Source organism: Sceloporus occidentalis, unplaced genomic scaffold (genome assembly GCF_023333645.1).
Source record: "Sceloporus occidentalis isolate IW3139 unplaced genomic scaffold, rSceOcc1.0.p SCAF_14, whole genome shotgun sequence".
Lineage (NCBI taxonomy): Eukaryota > Metazoa > Chordata > Lepidosauria > Squamata > Phrynosomatidae > Sceloporus > Sceloporus occidentalis.
In genome coordinates this window covers 8504559-8520022 of record NW_028316994.1, presented here as the reverse complement: position 1 = coordinate 8520022, position 15464 = coordinate 8504559, and the positions used below count along the sequence as shown (strand labels likewise).

At 42.3% G+C, this 15464-nt stretch overlaps 1 protein-coding gene across 1 annotated transcript; it reads left to right on the top strand.

The window, feature by feature from the left end:
* Nucleotides 1-1032: 1032 nt before the first annotated feature.
* KCTD13 (potassium channel tetramerization domain containing 13) lies at nucleotides 1033-13477 on the top strand. The gene is made up of 7 exons (XM_089480159.1): nucleotides 1033-1253; nucleotides 3803-4070; nucleotides 6118-6287; nucleotides 6692-6781; nucleotides 7477-7529; nucleotides 7679-7874; nucleotides 11525-13477. The coding sequence occupies exons 2-7, from the start codon at nucleotides 3809-3811 to the stop codon at nucleotides 11765-11767; spliced, it is 1014 nt and encodes a 337-aa protein (XP_089336285.1). The 5' UTR covers nucleotides 1033-1253; nucleotides 3803-3808; the 3' UTR covers nucleotides 11768-13477.
* Nucleotides 13478-15464: the final 1987 nt, after the last annotated feature.

The window sequence follows — 15464 nt, the reverse complement described above, 5'->3', positions numbered from 1 at the left end:
ACTAATTTCAAACAGAGATATGCATTCACAGCCCTTTGCTGTCAATCAATGACCATGGATGGGTTGCAAGGGCATTATCAAAGGACCCTCTGGGAAGAACGAGTCTGCCCATGTGGCTCCAACTGAGATGAAGATCTAACTCATTACTTATTTGGGACACTGAAACAAAGCATTTCTGAAAAGGTAGCCTGTTTTGCTTTTAAAACATCAATTATAAGGAGGAAGCTCTGCAAAGACGATGGTTGGGTTACGATTTTAACTTTGTATTACAATGTATTATTTTTACAATGCATTTGATGTTTACATTTTATGTTTTATATGGGTTACTTTTTGTAATGGCATACGCTATACCAGTGATGGTGAACCTTTCAGAAGCAGAGTGCCCAAAGTGCAACCCAAAACCCACTTATTTATTGCAAAGTGCCATGTCCCTCTGGCTTTCTAGTAACAAACTCTGTCCTGGGGCGACAGCACATGTGCCCACAGAGAGGGCTCTGAGTGCCACCTCTGGCATGCGTGCCATAGGTTCGCCATCACTGCGCTATACAAATAAACCTATTCACTACAAAAACCAAGAGCTTCTGACAAAGCGGTCGAAAACACACTGCAGAAATAATCCAGTTTGAGACCACTTCAACTGCACAGGCTCAGTGTTGGGGAATCCTGGGAACTGTAGTTTATTGTGGTACCAGAGCGCTCTGACAGAGAAGGCTTAAATGTCTCTCAAAAACTACAGTTCCCAGAGTTCTGTAGCAATGAGCCAGGGCAGTTAAAGCGGTCTCAAACTGGATTAGTTATGCAGTGTGTTTTTTGGACCAAAGTCTCATCCTGACAGGCAACAAAGTGGCTCAGTTATACCCTAATAATAACAATAATAATGAATAAATTAAATAAATAAAAACAAATGTCCTGCGCATGCGCCGCCGGGGAACCTTGTTCCCTTTCGCGTCCCGTCGCCTTTCCCTCCAAAGTGGGGGGAAATGTCCCGCGCAGGCGCAGTTCTAACTTCTAATCCCTCTCTGTGAGGGAAGGAGGAAGGGACGGGTGTTGTTCGACTCTCTTGCTTCATACAGAAAATACCCGGATGTAGCTGCTCACTGGAGCGGTGGAGAAGAGGCGCGCATGCGCAGGAGGATCCTTGTCTTTCTTCTTGGGCTTCGACGACGTCCTGGCTGCTCTTTCGGGGCTGAAGGGAGGCAGGCAGGCAGGGAAGGAGGGGCCTGGCCGGAGCCCACCCTGCTTCGCCGGGGGAGGTGAGTGGACCTGGCCGGTCAGTGGGCTGATGGTCAAACGGGGTCAAAGGGCAGCTATAGAGGAGGAGGAAGCCATGAATGGAGAAAGAGAGAGCAGGGCTGCATCCACACTGGGGAAATAACCCGGTTTGGCACCGCTTTAACTCTTTCTGGCTTAAGGCTATGGAATTCTGGGAACTGGAGTTTGTTGTGGGGTCCAGAGCGGAGCAGAGCTCCGCTCTGGACCCCACAACAAACTCCAGCTCCCAGAATTCCATAGCAAAGAGCCAGACAAAGAGTTAAAGCGGTGCCAAACCGGGTTATATCCCCAGTGTGGATCCTTACTTTGGAATAATAATAGAAATAACCAGGTTTGGCACCGCTTTAACCTTATTTTCTGGCTGAAGGCTATGGAATTCTGGGAGTTGGAGTTTGTTGTGGGGCAAGATTTGTCCAGAGGAAGTTTGCCATCGCCTTCCTCTGAGGCTGAGAGAGTCTGACTTGCCCACTGGGGATGCTGAGTGGGGATTCGAACCCAAGTCTCCGGAGTCATGGTCCAACACTCAGACCACTGCGCCGCGCTGTCTGTGCAAATACTGTAGAGGTATTCCAAGATCCCAAACACTTCTGGTCCCAAGCATTTCAGACAAGGGAGGACCTGAGCCGGATAAATACTCTCTTCTTAATTCTTCAGGGTTACATGGCTAGAAATATTTGAATGAATAGCGAAGACAGCTTAAAGGTGGATGGGGATGGAAATATAGACATGTCATGGCTAGACCTCAGTGTGGGTGGCCAACGTGAGCCAAAGAGGGAGGCATCAAGAGGAAGGATAGCCTGAGCCACAGTCCATTAGGCACAAAGATGAGTGCAAACCTTTCATTTCCTACCTGGGCTTCGCAGAAGGCCAATTTAGATCATAGAATCGTAGAGTTGAGAGAGACCCCAAGGGCCATCCAGTCCAACCCCATTCTGCCATGCAGGAAATCTAAATCAAAGCATCCCTGACAGATGGCCATCTGGCCTCTGTTTAAAGACCTCCAAGGAGGGAGACTCCACCACTTTCCAAGGGAGTGCATTCCACTGTCGAACAGCCCTTACTGTCAGGACATTCCTCCTAATGTTGAGGTGGAATCTCTTTTCCTGGAGCTTGCATCCATTGTTCCAGGTCCTGTTCTCTGGAGCAGTAGAAAACAAGCTTGCTCCCTCATCAATATGACAACCCTTCAAATAATTTAAACAAGGCTATCATATCACCCCTTAACCTTTTCTTCTCCAGGCTAAACATCCCCAGCTCCCTAAGTCATTCCTCATAGGACATGGTTTCCAGACCCTTCACCGTTTTAGTCACCCTCCTTTGGATACACTCCTTTGGATACTATAGTAGATCTCTGGGTGCTTTGCATTAGCTTGAAATGGGTTTCTGATTCCCAGATGTCTAAGAAGAATGGAAATTAAAAAGTGTTTCCTTCTTAGACACACACATAAAGGTTGGTAGAATTTAAATACTCAAGGGATAGCCAAGAATGCATTTTTATGTGAAAGGTCATATAGCCTTGGTTCTTGGGGTGAGGGGTGTTTAGAAGGGTGTTTGACTCTTAGTATATGTCTGCCTGCCAGAGGTGCCATTTTTCACCTGCCTCTGGTGAGTGGACATTCAGGTTCTAATAAAGATCAAAGATGATTCACAACTCTGAAATTGCCTACCACACCTATAGAAAACAAAAAAACTAATCCCAGAGGGATGATGATAAATAGGCAGACTAAGATGAGATGACAGTGAATGGTGGAGATATCTGTGCGTCTGGTGGCAGTAGTGAGACAGGAAAAAATAAAACTGCCCTGAAGGTTTGCAGAATTGTATAGTGCTTTTTTTCCCCTGCAAAAAAGGAGAGAACTGTGTTTGTGTTGTTTTTTGAGACAAAATTTTTCAGATGCCCTAAATGAGTTGTGAAGCATGTGGTTCTAGAGCTTGAAAATGGCACGTTACTGGTAATATCATAAGCCTGTAACAAGTTGCTTTCAGAGCAGCAAGGGTTCAGAGAAGTTAATGATGTAATGCATTCCTGTTCCTAGTTACTCTGAAAAGTAACTGTTAGAGTTAGAGTTTGAATTTGATACTTCTTTTTTTTTTCCCAAATTCTGTGACATTTCCTTACCTGAAGAGCTTTCTCTCAAAATGGGTTGGGGAAGCAATAAAAACAGTACAAATACATCAGGTAGTGTAAAGAGTTACTTTTCAACACTGCAGCGAGTAACAGCAAAGGGTAACAAGGAATGACAACCAATTATTTTTAAAAGGTTAACTTTGAAAGTTCTGTACTGTGCCTTCTAAATGTTGTTGAATTCCAACTTCCATCAGTCATCGTCAGCATCACTAGTGATGAGGATTGATGGGAGTTGCGTTCTATTTATTTATTTATTTATTGGATTTATATCCCACCTTCCTCCCAGAATGGCAGGATGGCATATTCCTCAACCGTACACCAAATAGTCAAATCTGAGCTCCTATGCAAGAAACATGGAGTTGCATGTTCTCCCTGCTCAGTTTCAATTTCTCTCTTCATCAGGTGGCTATGTCAGCTGAGGCCACCACAGACCAGGTCTCACCCCTGGAGAATTGTGCACCGCTGGTCCCAACCCAGCAACGACGGGATGGCAGTGGAGGGGCAGCTGGCGTGACCTTTGACCTCAAACCCCTGAACCCCAGCAGCAAATATGTCAAGCTCAATGTGGGAGGGTCCCTGCATTACACCACCGTGCAGACCCTCACCAAACAAGACACCATGCTCAAAGCAATGTTCAGCGGCCGGATGGAGGTGCTCACAGATAGTGAAGGTATGTTTGTGAGCTTTCTCACAGTCTGCCCCCCTCCCCCCCTACACACACTTTATATTTATGAAGTCAGGTTGCTAGGCCATCTTTCAAGATTTTTAATAATGTTATAATTGTCTTTTTCTGTATTGCATTAAGATTACCGTTGCATGTCTGGAGAATTTCTTCTAATAGTAGTTTTACCACTTCTAACTGAGCATCTGTAGGCAAATTGTGTCCTCCTACTGGGTTTGAACAGAAACATTTCTCTACCACACATGAGTTTATCTGCTAATCTACCCTTGGGTTTACTCGGGTTTATCTGATAATCTATACTTGGATCTATTTATCACACATCTATTTGTTTTCTTAATGACTGCCATTAGCATCTGTACTTGCCATCCCATCAGTACACTAGCACCTTTTGCATTTCTGTTACCTTTCACATTCCCCTTTCATAGGTATAAATATTTGCCTACTGAGGCTGCACTCCATGCATTAATTTATTTATAGCGCTTATACCATACTTCCCAGAACAGCTTACAAATTATTAATTTGACAATTCAAGAAACACAAGGAAAAGTGGATGGCAGTGTGGGAGGGGATTAAGACCAGCAAAGGCTGGTTGATGTTTTCTTCCTCATAGGCCAGAGCATTGGCAATTGGGATTGAGAGAGGGTCTTCCTAAGCCTGGAATCAAGGTGCAATGATGCTGTGCCTGCCTGCTGTTCTCTCCTCGAGGCCATACCATCTGAAGAAGAGAGCTGCTGTCCACAAAACTTCAGGCTGAAATAAATTGCTTAGTTTTAATGGTGCCACAAGACTCCATTTTATTTCCTTCTTGAGATTGCTTTTGTGCATTGTGCCTGCTCTCCAATACAGTGAACACTGAACCCCTGAGAAGTCTTAACCTTATATTTAAAAAAGAGACTTAATCAGGTTTCTCGGCAGCTTAGAGGCAATCTATGGTGACTTGCTAGAGGCTAGGCAAGAGGACTTATGAAGCTGTAGAGTGGGCCCTTCTTAGTTTTAGTGGCATAGATCCCATATCATTCCCCAGGGGAAACCAACCTAAGCTAGACATTATTAGAACAAAAATAAAGGCTATCTTGTTACATCCACTGTTAAGTGTTTTAGTGGCAAGACTTGACTTCAGATCTATCAAATTTTTAATATATGATATTGCTTAATATTTTTTCTGTGGTTGTGTAAGTTGGGAAAACCAACTAGAAAAGAAAAGAGTGACTTTAATATGAATCTAGAAATAAATTGTACTTGAAATAGTTTGAAACTGGCCTCAAAAGAAATAGCATCATTTCAGCAGCAATCCAAACAGTAACTGGCCCTTCCTGGAAGATAAGGGGGTACTCTCTTCCTCTGTAGGGCTGATCTACTTATTAAATTATTTACCTAAAAGTTCTTGTAGGGAGGAATCTCCAGGATCCACTTCCTAGCTATCCAATTCTGAGAGTTTAAGGAGCCTTGTAGTACCCTAAATGCAAATATATTTTATTGGGCATAGGTTTTAATGGATTGCAGTCCACAGATACAGTCCACAAAAACGTATGCCAAGTAAAATGTATTAGTCTTTAAAGTGTCACAAGACTTGGTTGTTTTTGTTGCAACAGGAAAAAAACACATGGTTACCACTTTCCAAATTTCACTTTTTTATAGTGCTGTGCAGAGGAAAATATGAAAACTAATATATTTTAAAAATAATTTTGGTCCCTGCCCAAGGATTTTATAGTCTAAATCTGGTTTGCAGTGTTTGCCTTCCTGGAATTCCATCAGTGTGTGATTTAATGCAGAAGCAGACAGAATGTAGCTCTAGAGGTATTAGATGCAAGCAGCATTGAAAGTACTGCCCTCCCTCCTAAGCTAAGATGAAGAAGGCTTTATTTGAATTTATTTGCTGCAGCTTCATAAAGAAAATTATCTATACAGATAGTAATATTTGGATCCTTCTTAAGATGTATTAGTCTCCTTTAAAGAGGATGCTTGTGTTTAAGAAATGCTTCCCTCCTGGTTACTCCTTTTTTTTAGGGACTAAAAATCAGTTCTACTTTTGCAGGATGGATCTTGATTGACCGAAGTGGGCGCCATTTTGGAACCATCCTAAACTACTTGAGAGATGGCTCTGTATCCCTCCCAGAGTCCCAGAGGGAGCTGGAGGAAGTGCTGTGTGAAGCCCGGTACTACCTGATACAGGGTTTGGTTGAGGACTGCCAGCTTGCCCTACAGGTAAGTTCCTGATCAGAAAATAGAAGATAGACTGGCTCCTCTGAGTCTCTTGTATTTTGAAACAAGTGAAATATTTGGTGGGGAGAAACAAGGCCTTCACTCTCTTGGCCTGTCTGAGCAAAACTGCCTTCTACTTTCACTGCTCTCACTATTTGGCTCATTCTGTTTCCGTCCCATGTGATTGTTCTAAGAATTAAGGATTTGCTTGTATATCTCTTTCCACCCTTCCTCTGCCTCGTTTCTGTTCTGTATGCCATTCTTTATAATATTTCTACCAGCCTTGAATATACTGGTAGAAAGACAGAATATACAGTAAATGTCATGAGTCAGTAATGCAAGGTAGCTTCAGGAGCATTCTAACAGGACTGTAACATAATTCTCTCACTCATCATTTTTCTGCCTAGCAAAAGAGTGAAGCCTATGACCCCCTCTGCCACATCCCCATGGTGACATCTCCCAAAGAAGAGCAACAGATCATCTCGAGCTGTACCAAGGTAAGGAGGTGTTGAAATCACAAAAGACTTGTTATTGGTCAGGTCACTTTGGGCCATTTGGCTGATTGTCCTCTTTCTTGTGTAGGAGCAGGGACGAAATGCCCATCATTTGCAACATACTAGTTCACTAATCTGCAGTACAGCTTTCCTTACTTTCTGCCCTTCAGATTTGTTGGGCCAGAACTCTCATTGCTCTATGCCAGCATGACAATTACCAATGGCCAGGTGCTGATATACAGAGCCTTAGCTTTAACCCATGTGTAAGGGTTTTCTCCTTCCCACACAATTTGTCATTGTCTTAACACAGCTGTGTTGATTTTTTATATTTTGTAACCACGGACTATGTTAAAATGTTCTGCAGATATGGAGGCAAATGTGTATGGCGGCAGTTAATGCATATGCTAAGTTGCTGTACATGAATATCTTTCCACATAGTATGGCTGCTACATGGAGCTTACTTCAAGTGCCATCCATGTGGTAGCCTTAAAAAGTATAAAATAAGCCTGACATAGAGCCAAAGAATCCGAATATTAGTAAATGTTTTGTAGGTTATTTGCATCATCTGATGACAAAGTGAAGGAGTTACAAGTGGCAGCCAGTTTGCCTTAAAAAGCAGTTTAAAAAGCAATAATCACCTTAGTTTTTTCCTATTGTTTCTTTTGTATTTTTATGTAACTGTTTTTCCCTCTGTTTAGCCTGTGGTGAAGTTACTGCATAATAGAAGTAATAACAAGTATTCATATACAAGGTAAGGTCTGTCACTTTTTTGTCATTTAGATGGGGTGTAACATGGCCCAACAGCACAGATGCTTGCCCTGAGCAAATTCTCCCACTTCCTTGCTAGGATTGTGGAGATCCCACACCACCGTTTTCTCTCTTCCTCCCCTCCCCTTCCAGTAATTCTGATGACAACTTACTGAAGAATATTGAACTATTTGACAAATTAGCTCTGCGGTTCAATGGAAGGGTTCTCTTCATCAAAGATGTTCTTGGAGATGAGATCTGCTGCTGGTCCTTTTATGGACAGGGCCGTAAGATCGCTGAAGTCTGTTGTACCTCCATTGTCTATGCCACTGAGAAGAAGCAGACCAAGGTAAATCACAGACAGTCTTCTGCATTCCAAATACATGTTTTCCATTTCCTAATCTATTCAGAATGCCTTCACATGGAACTGTAAATGAGGATTCAAAGGAATCTTGGCTTGTACCTTCTGTGCATTTTCTCTCACTAGACTCCTCTTGCTGGTGCCATTGGATAGAACAGAAATTGTTTTAAGTGTATCATATGAATGCAGGATCATGATTTGTTGCTCCTTTACAAGTGAAGTTTGCAAACCAGAGTTTTCTCTTGGCCTTTGTATTCTAATCTGTTTGGAAGCAATGGTACAAGATCCCAAGTTTAGGTGGCCTACTAAACAATTTCTGTTTTTTTCAGCCACTATGCTAGCAGAGGGAATTACGCTGGAATTAATGGATTCTATACATGACCACACAAACTCTTGATTATGCTAAACTCAGATTTGCCAGTATGTTGGCTTTCTGTTCCATACAAACATGGCCAATGTGTTCTCTGGGGGATGTACAGTGGGCCCTTCTAGGAAACACACACCCGATACCAAAATCCATGGATGCTCAAGTTCCATTATATACAATGGCATAGTAAAATTGTCTCACATTCAGGTGGCCCTTGGTATACGCGGGGGATCCGTTCCGGACCCCCCCCCGCGTATAACAAAATCTGTGTATGCTCAAGTCCCATTGGTGACAACTTCCCTCCCCTCTCCTCCTCACCAACTCTTTTCTTCCCTCCCTCCCTCCTTACCTTTTTCTCGCTGGTGCCATGGAACTGCTTCGCTGCTGCTGCGCCTGAGGCTTCTTGGCCTATGAAACCTCCACCCAGCCTTTCTTCCGGCTGTGGCTGAGGTGGTGGCGGCGGCGGCGGCAGCAGCGAAGCAGTTCCGCGGTGCAGCAAGAAAAAGGTAAGGAGGGAGGGAGGGAGGGAGGGAGGGAAGAAAAGAGTTGGGGAGGAAGGGAGGGAAGTTGTCCCCAGTGGCGGCGCGCGTGCACACGTGCCGCCATTGGGAACAATTCCCGGATTTGCCATGTGCGCATGCTCAAATCCGTGCATGGCAAATCCGTGTATAAGGAGGGCCGACTGTATTTAAAATGGCAAAACCAAAGTGTGTTTTTTGGATTTTGTGAGTATGTAGAATATTTTCAAGCCGTGGGTGGTTGAATCCATGGATGCAGAATCCATTGATACGGAGAGCCAACTGTTTCTTTCAGGTCAATAACTACAACATTTTAAGTAATGCAGTCTCATCCTTACATTTTAAGTGTCAATGTACTAGTATCATATATTTCAAAAGCACATGTCTCACAAGAAAAAATATCCACCTCTACTACTACTTACTATTCTGCAATCCCTTTTAATGAATTTACATTCATGATGATGACCAAGAATAATAAAACAGGATGTTGTTATGTTTGTTGGAGCCATTTCAGCAAGACCATAAAACCTAGACATCTGAAACTTGGCATGGGTATTTAAACGACCATCAGGGTGTACATAGTCCAGTGCTCCCGCACCACATGCAGGTGCATTGTACACGTCTTTCAGCTTATGCTGAAGCTGCTGGCAAAAGGGAGGATGGCATGCACGGCCACTGCACCGCAAGCACAAGCCCCATTATATCCAATGAGGCTCGAGCATACGCACTTTTTGCCTTACACGGGGGGGGGGATCCGGAACAGATTCCCGCGTAAGGTAAGGGCCCATTGTATTTGAAGCTTGTACTACCACCTTCAGTCACTAGGTGACAGACTTCCCATACTTGCTCACTGACACAGTTTCAGGTCAAGAAATCAGAAGGAAAAACAGGCATTTCTATGTCGTAATGTGGAGAGCCAAATGGAGGTGGCATATCTTTCTATAAAGAGAGATCATCGCCATCATAATCATCATCACTACCATCTTGCTCTTTAGTTATATCCTACCTTTTCCCCAAAACTGGGACTTAATGCAGTTAATCACCATGGCACAAGGCATGCCTTGGTGTCCCAGCAGCCATGGCTTTACTTAGAAAGAGCTGCCAAAATGAGTTTAAACCTGGTATCTGCACCATTTTGCTTCTGACATTTTCAGTGTAATAAATTAAAAGTTTTCCTAACCAATGGAAAACCAAGTACTTCTGCTGGTTGTCAGTAATAATATGTTTAATTACATTTATATTCGTCATCTAACACAAGACTTCTTAAAATGCAAACAAAGGTCCAACTATAACTGAGGTTCATATGGAAGAACTTTGTGCTCCCTGGCAGTTGTTGACATTGTCCAGGTTCCAAGCTTCTTTCTCATAAGATGTGGAATTAAAAAGGAACTGGAAGTAAGCATCAGGGCTAGCTGGCTATAAAGATGGCCATCCCATGAACCAGAAACGGGAATCACATCTCCCTCCAGATGTTATTGGACTGAAACTTCCAGTGTTACTCACTATTGGCTGTGCTTGCTAGGGCTGCTGTGAAAAATTAAAACAACAACTACTACTATTTATAATATTATATTTATTTCTTACATCCACCACCCCCAACCACCCTAATATATTGAGACAGGGAACGATAATGGATTAGAACATATCAAAAGAACATATGAAACCAATACATAATAAAAATAATCAAGACATACTTTAAAATTGTCGATTTGAAAATTATCTGGGTGAGCCTACCATAGTGTGCCATTTTAAACTCTTAAAGTACGTACAACATACATCCAACTAACCAACCTCCTCTGGCAAGTTATTTCACAATCTAAGGATATCAGAAGAAAATGTCCTCTAGGTAACAGTTTTCAGCCTAGTTTTGGATGGCTAAAGTCAGAGGCCCCAAGTATACAGGACTGATTATATAGGAGGCTTGAAGGCTACATGATCCCACCTCCGGCCCTGTAGTCTCTGGTATAACTATTTGGTATTTTGTGAGGTCAGCAGAACTCCCCACTTCCCAAACCTATGATTTCATACAGAGCACATTTTAAATCTGGGTTCATTATGATATGAAGATCCAGTTTATATGTATTGTGTGCTTTCTAACAGAAGTATATTTAATACACGTACCATGGTCCAAAACACACTGCAGAAATAATCCAGTCTGAGACTGCTTTAACTGCCCTGGCTTAGTGATAGGGAATCCTGGGAATTGTAGTTTATTGTGCCACCAGAGCTCTCTGATAGAAAAGGCTAAATAGCTCACAAAACTACACTTCCCAGAATTCCTTAGCATTGAGCCAGGGCAGTTAAAGCGGTCTCAAACTGTTATTTCTGCAGTGTGTTTTGGACCCACCTTAATATGATTCAGGGGAGATAAGTTATTTTAATCTTGCAAGAAGGTTGCTGTTATTCTCATTTCATGTATGGTGAGCCTGACAGTAAGACATTTACCCGAAACTGCTTAAAAAGCCTCTTGAAGAAATGCTACTTGCATCCAACTTTCTTAAATCCAATTCTTACTATCTAGTATTCTGCTTGCATTTTTAACTTCCAAGATGTCCAAAGCATCAGTTTTCCCCATTCAACAACCATACAGTTGGTTAAGCTGAAAAATAATACTTAGGTAACTTCATGTCCATGTCTACATTTGAAGCTGGGATTTTGTGTTGAAGCTGAACTCTTGAGTCACACTGTCTCCTTTCTCATTGGGGGAGAGAACTGCCGCTGTTAGTGTAATCTTGTTTTCCCCATGTGCACAGGTAGAGTTCCCAGAAGCCCGGATCTTTGAGGAAACCCTGAACATCTTGATTTATGAGACACCGCGAGTGCCAGACAGGGCCCTCCTGGAGGCAACTGGTGGAGTAGCAGGTGGAGGTGGAGGTCCCCTCCGTGCAGGTGATGATGAAGATGGACGAGAGCACCGTGTCCGACGCATACACGTCCGGCGACACATCATGCATGATGAGCGCCCTCATGGCCACCAAGCAGTTTTCAAAGACTGATCCCTCCTCACTCCTAGTACCCAATTACTCCATCCATTCGGTGCCAAAGGAAGACATGTGTCCTCCTTTTGACCTTTCCTTCCCAAGTCTTCTCAGTGGTATTCACTTCCTTTCTAACCCCCTCTCCTTGGAGGTTTATTCTTCCATCCTCTACTATTTCTTGAATTCATAGCTAACCCAAATCCTCTTTCCTACCTTTATTGTAACAGTTAATACCTTGACCTGCCCTTCATTTTACTGGCATGTCCTCACTTGTTGATTTTTCCTTAACATTTGAGTCTTAATGCTTTTGACTTTCCATGCTATTTTCTTTTGAACCTTTACTGGCCTCATAATCTTCTACAGTCAACTCTAACCTGGACTATAGTCCTTTACTCCTAACCTCTTTGACCCAGAATGTCTTCCTTTTAGACTGGAGACCTCTTGGCTCTTAACTTAGGATCCATGAAATAACAGTAATAAAAATATCTTTGTGGGGGTAAAGATATTAATCAAAGGCACCTACATTGCACTTCAGCTAAATATTGTATGTGTAACTTGACCTCTTATTGTTTTTCAGACGTCAAGGGCAAGACGTTGCCTAGGTTGATGTGTGTGTTTATACATACATATCCCCCAACATATATAGAAACTAATTTCTCGATTCAAAGTGTCTAGGTTCTTTGATCTTCCGTCCTTCACCATAGAACAGGTTTTATGCTGAACCCACCATCCTTTTTTTCATTGTTTACCTGCTTTTATCTTATCACCAATATGAAGGGGGGGGGGCACCTATATTTAAGGTACTGAAACTGTTCTGGTTAAAGCTGTGACTACACTCCTTTTAAAGGTTGTTTTAGAATGGACAAAGTTGTAATGGAATAACTTTACAATGGAATAACTTGTATTATGAGTGCTTATTATTTTGAGTGCTTTGGGGCAGATTTTTTTAAACTGGGTTTAGTCACCTGTGAGCATGGATGACTAAATCCAGTTTAGAATAACTCAGACCAAAGTTGTCAACATTTTCACTAGAACAGATGGTAAGCAGAAGCATCCTTGAAGGCAATTAGTTCATTTACCTGCTCTTCTCCTGTGAAGAAAACTCTGGATTTGCTTAAAGATTTTTTTCCCTTTTGTGGATCAAAAACCAGTTTGATGTGTGTGTCATGCTATCTGGATCCATCCAAATTCTCCCCTCCCATCCACTTACAATATAATGGCATAACAGTCTGTGTTTCAGAATACATCAGCTTCAAAACTCCCATTAAAGCTGCCATCCTACCCCCCACAATCTAGTGCAAGATTCAGGTGTATGATACCCTTATTTATCCTCATCTTCCAACCAAGTATTCTCTCCTGTCCTTGCCCCTTTCAGTCCCTTTGTTCTATATCGGGAATGGTTGGCAGCTTCACACCACCTTCAGCAAAACGTAATATGGGGCATTCTAGCAACCCTTTCGTTGATGGTGTTGGGGCTAGGGGGAGAGGGCTGGAAGGTGAGTAATGAACCATTGCATTTATAAAAATGTAGTACTGGTAAAGGTACTTTTGCAGGGGAGAAGGTGTTCTTCCTCTCCCCTCTTTGTTGTTGTTTCTTTTGGTATATCCTCCCCTCCCTGGAGGAGGTAATCTTGCATTAATTATTGTAACTTTTTTTTTGTATTTGCATTATTTATTTTAAATTGGTTTTTTTCTATTAAATTATTGTAATAAAGGTTCCTGCTTTAAAAAAAATACAGGGTATTTTCTGTTGTGTTGCATGCGCGCACATACAAGAGAGATGGGGATGCCTTTCTCCAGGGATTTCCCATACCTTTACTGGCATCTGTACTGCCTTGCGGAAATCATCCTCTCCTCTACTTTTTCACATGTTGTTGTGTTTGAACCTGGAATTGAAATTGGATTTAATTAGCATCATTAACCACTGGATGTGCACAATATACAGAGCATGGCAAGGATGCAAAATATTTTTATTGGGTCACAATATATAAGTTAAGTTTGCTTTTGCCCCACAAATGCATTTTGCACCTTCACAGTGTTGAGTCTCTTGTGGTACATCACAATGCCAATTTAATCAATTTCAGTTTCGAGTTGTAACTCAACAAAATGTGGAAAAGTCAAAGGAGTGTGTGTGTTGGCTTGTGCAGGTAGTGTACCAAACCAAGGATACCAATAACAGTTTTCTTTGGCTACTCTGTGTGCTTAAGTACATCTGTGTGTTTGTTTTGTGCATATACACATACTTACAGGTGGCAGCACAGGGGTCAAATCCCATCGCACAAGAGTTCCAACAACTGCCCTATAGTTCTGCTTGTGATGAGCTCTCTTATGAGAAGAGGGAAACAGAGTAGATGTGTAGACATGTTTCCCTCTTAATTTTGGATTTTTCAAGAGTTTCATTTAAAGGCTCACCTTTGCATTGCTGCAAATACAAAGAGCAGTATGGATAAATTGGTGCTGAGGGATTCCTGGTCAACCCTTTGGCCATTGACTTGCGGGATTCTTCAGGGTTCTATCTTGCCCCTTGTCTTTGCTAACATTACATGAAACCATCCGGAGAGGTTGTCCAGGGGTTTGAAGTCTGGTGGAAATCAGTAGTATGTTGATGTTGCCCAGCTCTATCACTCCTTAGCAGCTAATTCCAAGGAAACTGTTCCTGTGCTAAACCAGCTCTTGACTGGATGAAGGGAAACCAATTGAAGCTTAATCCCGACAAAGAGGTGCTCCTGGTCAACCAAAAGACTGATATGGGAATGGGGATTCATCCCAGATGGGGTTGCACTCCCCCTGAAAACAAGTTCACCGTTTGGGTGTTCTGAATTCAGCTCTGAGCCTGGAGATGGGTTTCAGCAGTGACCAGGAGTGCTTTTGCACAGTTAAAGCTAGTGCACCAACTGAGAGGAGTTGGGTCTGGCCCTGATGGTACAAGCCTTAGTTACATCCCATTTGGATTACTGTTATGGGCTCTGCTTGGGCCTTCCTTTGAAAAGTGCTCAGAAACCTAACTGTAGTCAGGTTAACTATAACGGATTATAGGGAGCACACAACTCCCTTGTTGCAACAGTTCCATTGGCTGCTGGTCTGTTTCCAGGCTCAATTTGGTTTGACCTATAAGGTGGAGGGCCAACTTTAATTCATATAAATACATATATATAAATACAGTGGACCCTTGTTATACGCTGGGGTTTGGTTCCAAGATCCCCCATGGATAACTTATGCTTAAGTCCCATTAAATATAATATGACAGTCTGCATTTCTTTTATACATAGCAGAATGGTGTCCCTTATAAAAAATGGAGAATCAAGGTAAATTTACACTTTTCTGGAACATTTTCAAACCATGGATGCTTGAATCAGTGTATAAAAAACCCATGTGTAAGAAGGTGCGACTGTATGTATAAAAGAAATGCAGCCTGTCATATCTTTCCCCTGTATAGGGCTGAAATATACCTATGCGCATATATATATATATATATATATATATATTTCATGGACACACAGGAGAGAAATGCAGCCTTTCATGTGTTTGCCCTAAAGGGCTGAAATATGTATATGCATAGCTTCCTTCTTCATAGACACACACATGTATGAAAGCAATGCAGTATTTCATACATTTCTCCTATAGAGGGCTGAAACCTATCTATTCACATATGTGTATATATGTATATATGTGTGTGTTTGTATGCATGTGCGTGTGTGTATACACACACATATAC

What these genes read in the sequence shown, in the direction of transcription:
- KCTD13 (XM_089480159.1), top strand. Translation starts at nt 3,809, where the DNA reads ATGTCAGCTGAGGCCACCACAGACCAGGTCTCACCCCTGGAGAATTGT. An exon ending in GGTGCTCACAGATAGTGAAG is followed by an intron (nt 4,071 to 6,117) that starts GTATGTTTGTGA and finishes CTACTTTTGCAG; the next exon opens with GATGGATCTTGATTGACCGA. An exon ending in ACTGCCAGCTTGCCCTACAG is followed by an intron (nt 6,288 to 6,691) that starts GTAAGTTCCTGA and finishes TTTTCTGCCTAG; the next exon opens with CAAAAGAGTGAAGCCTATGA.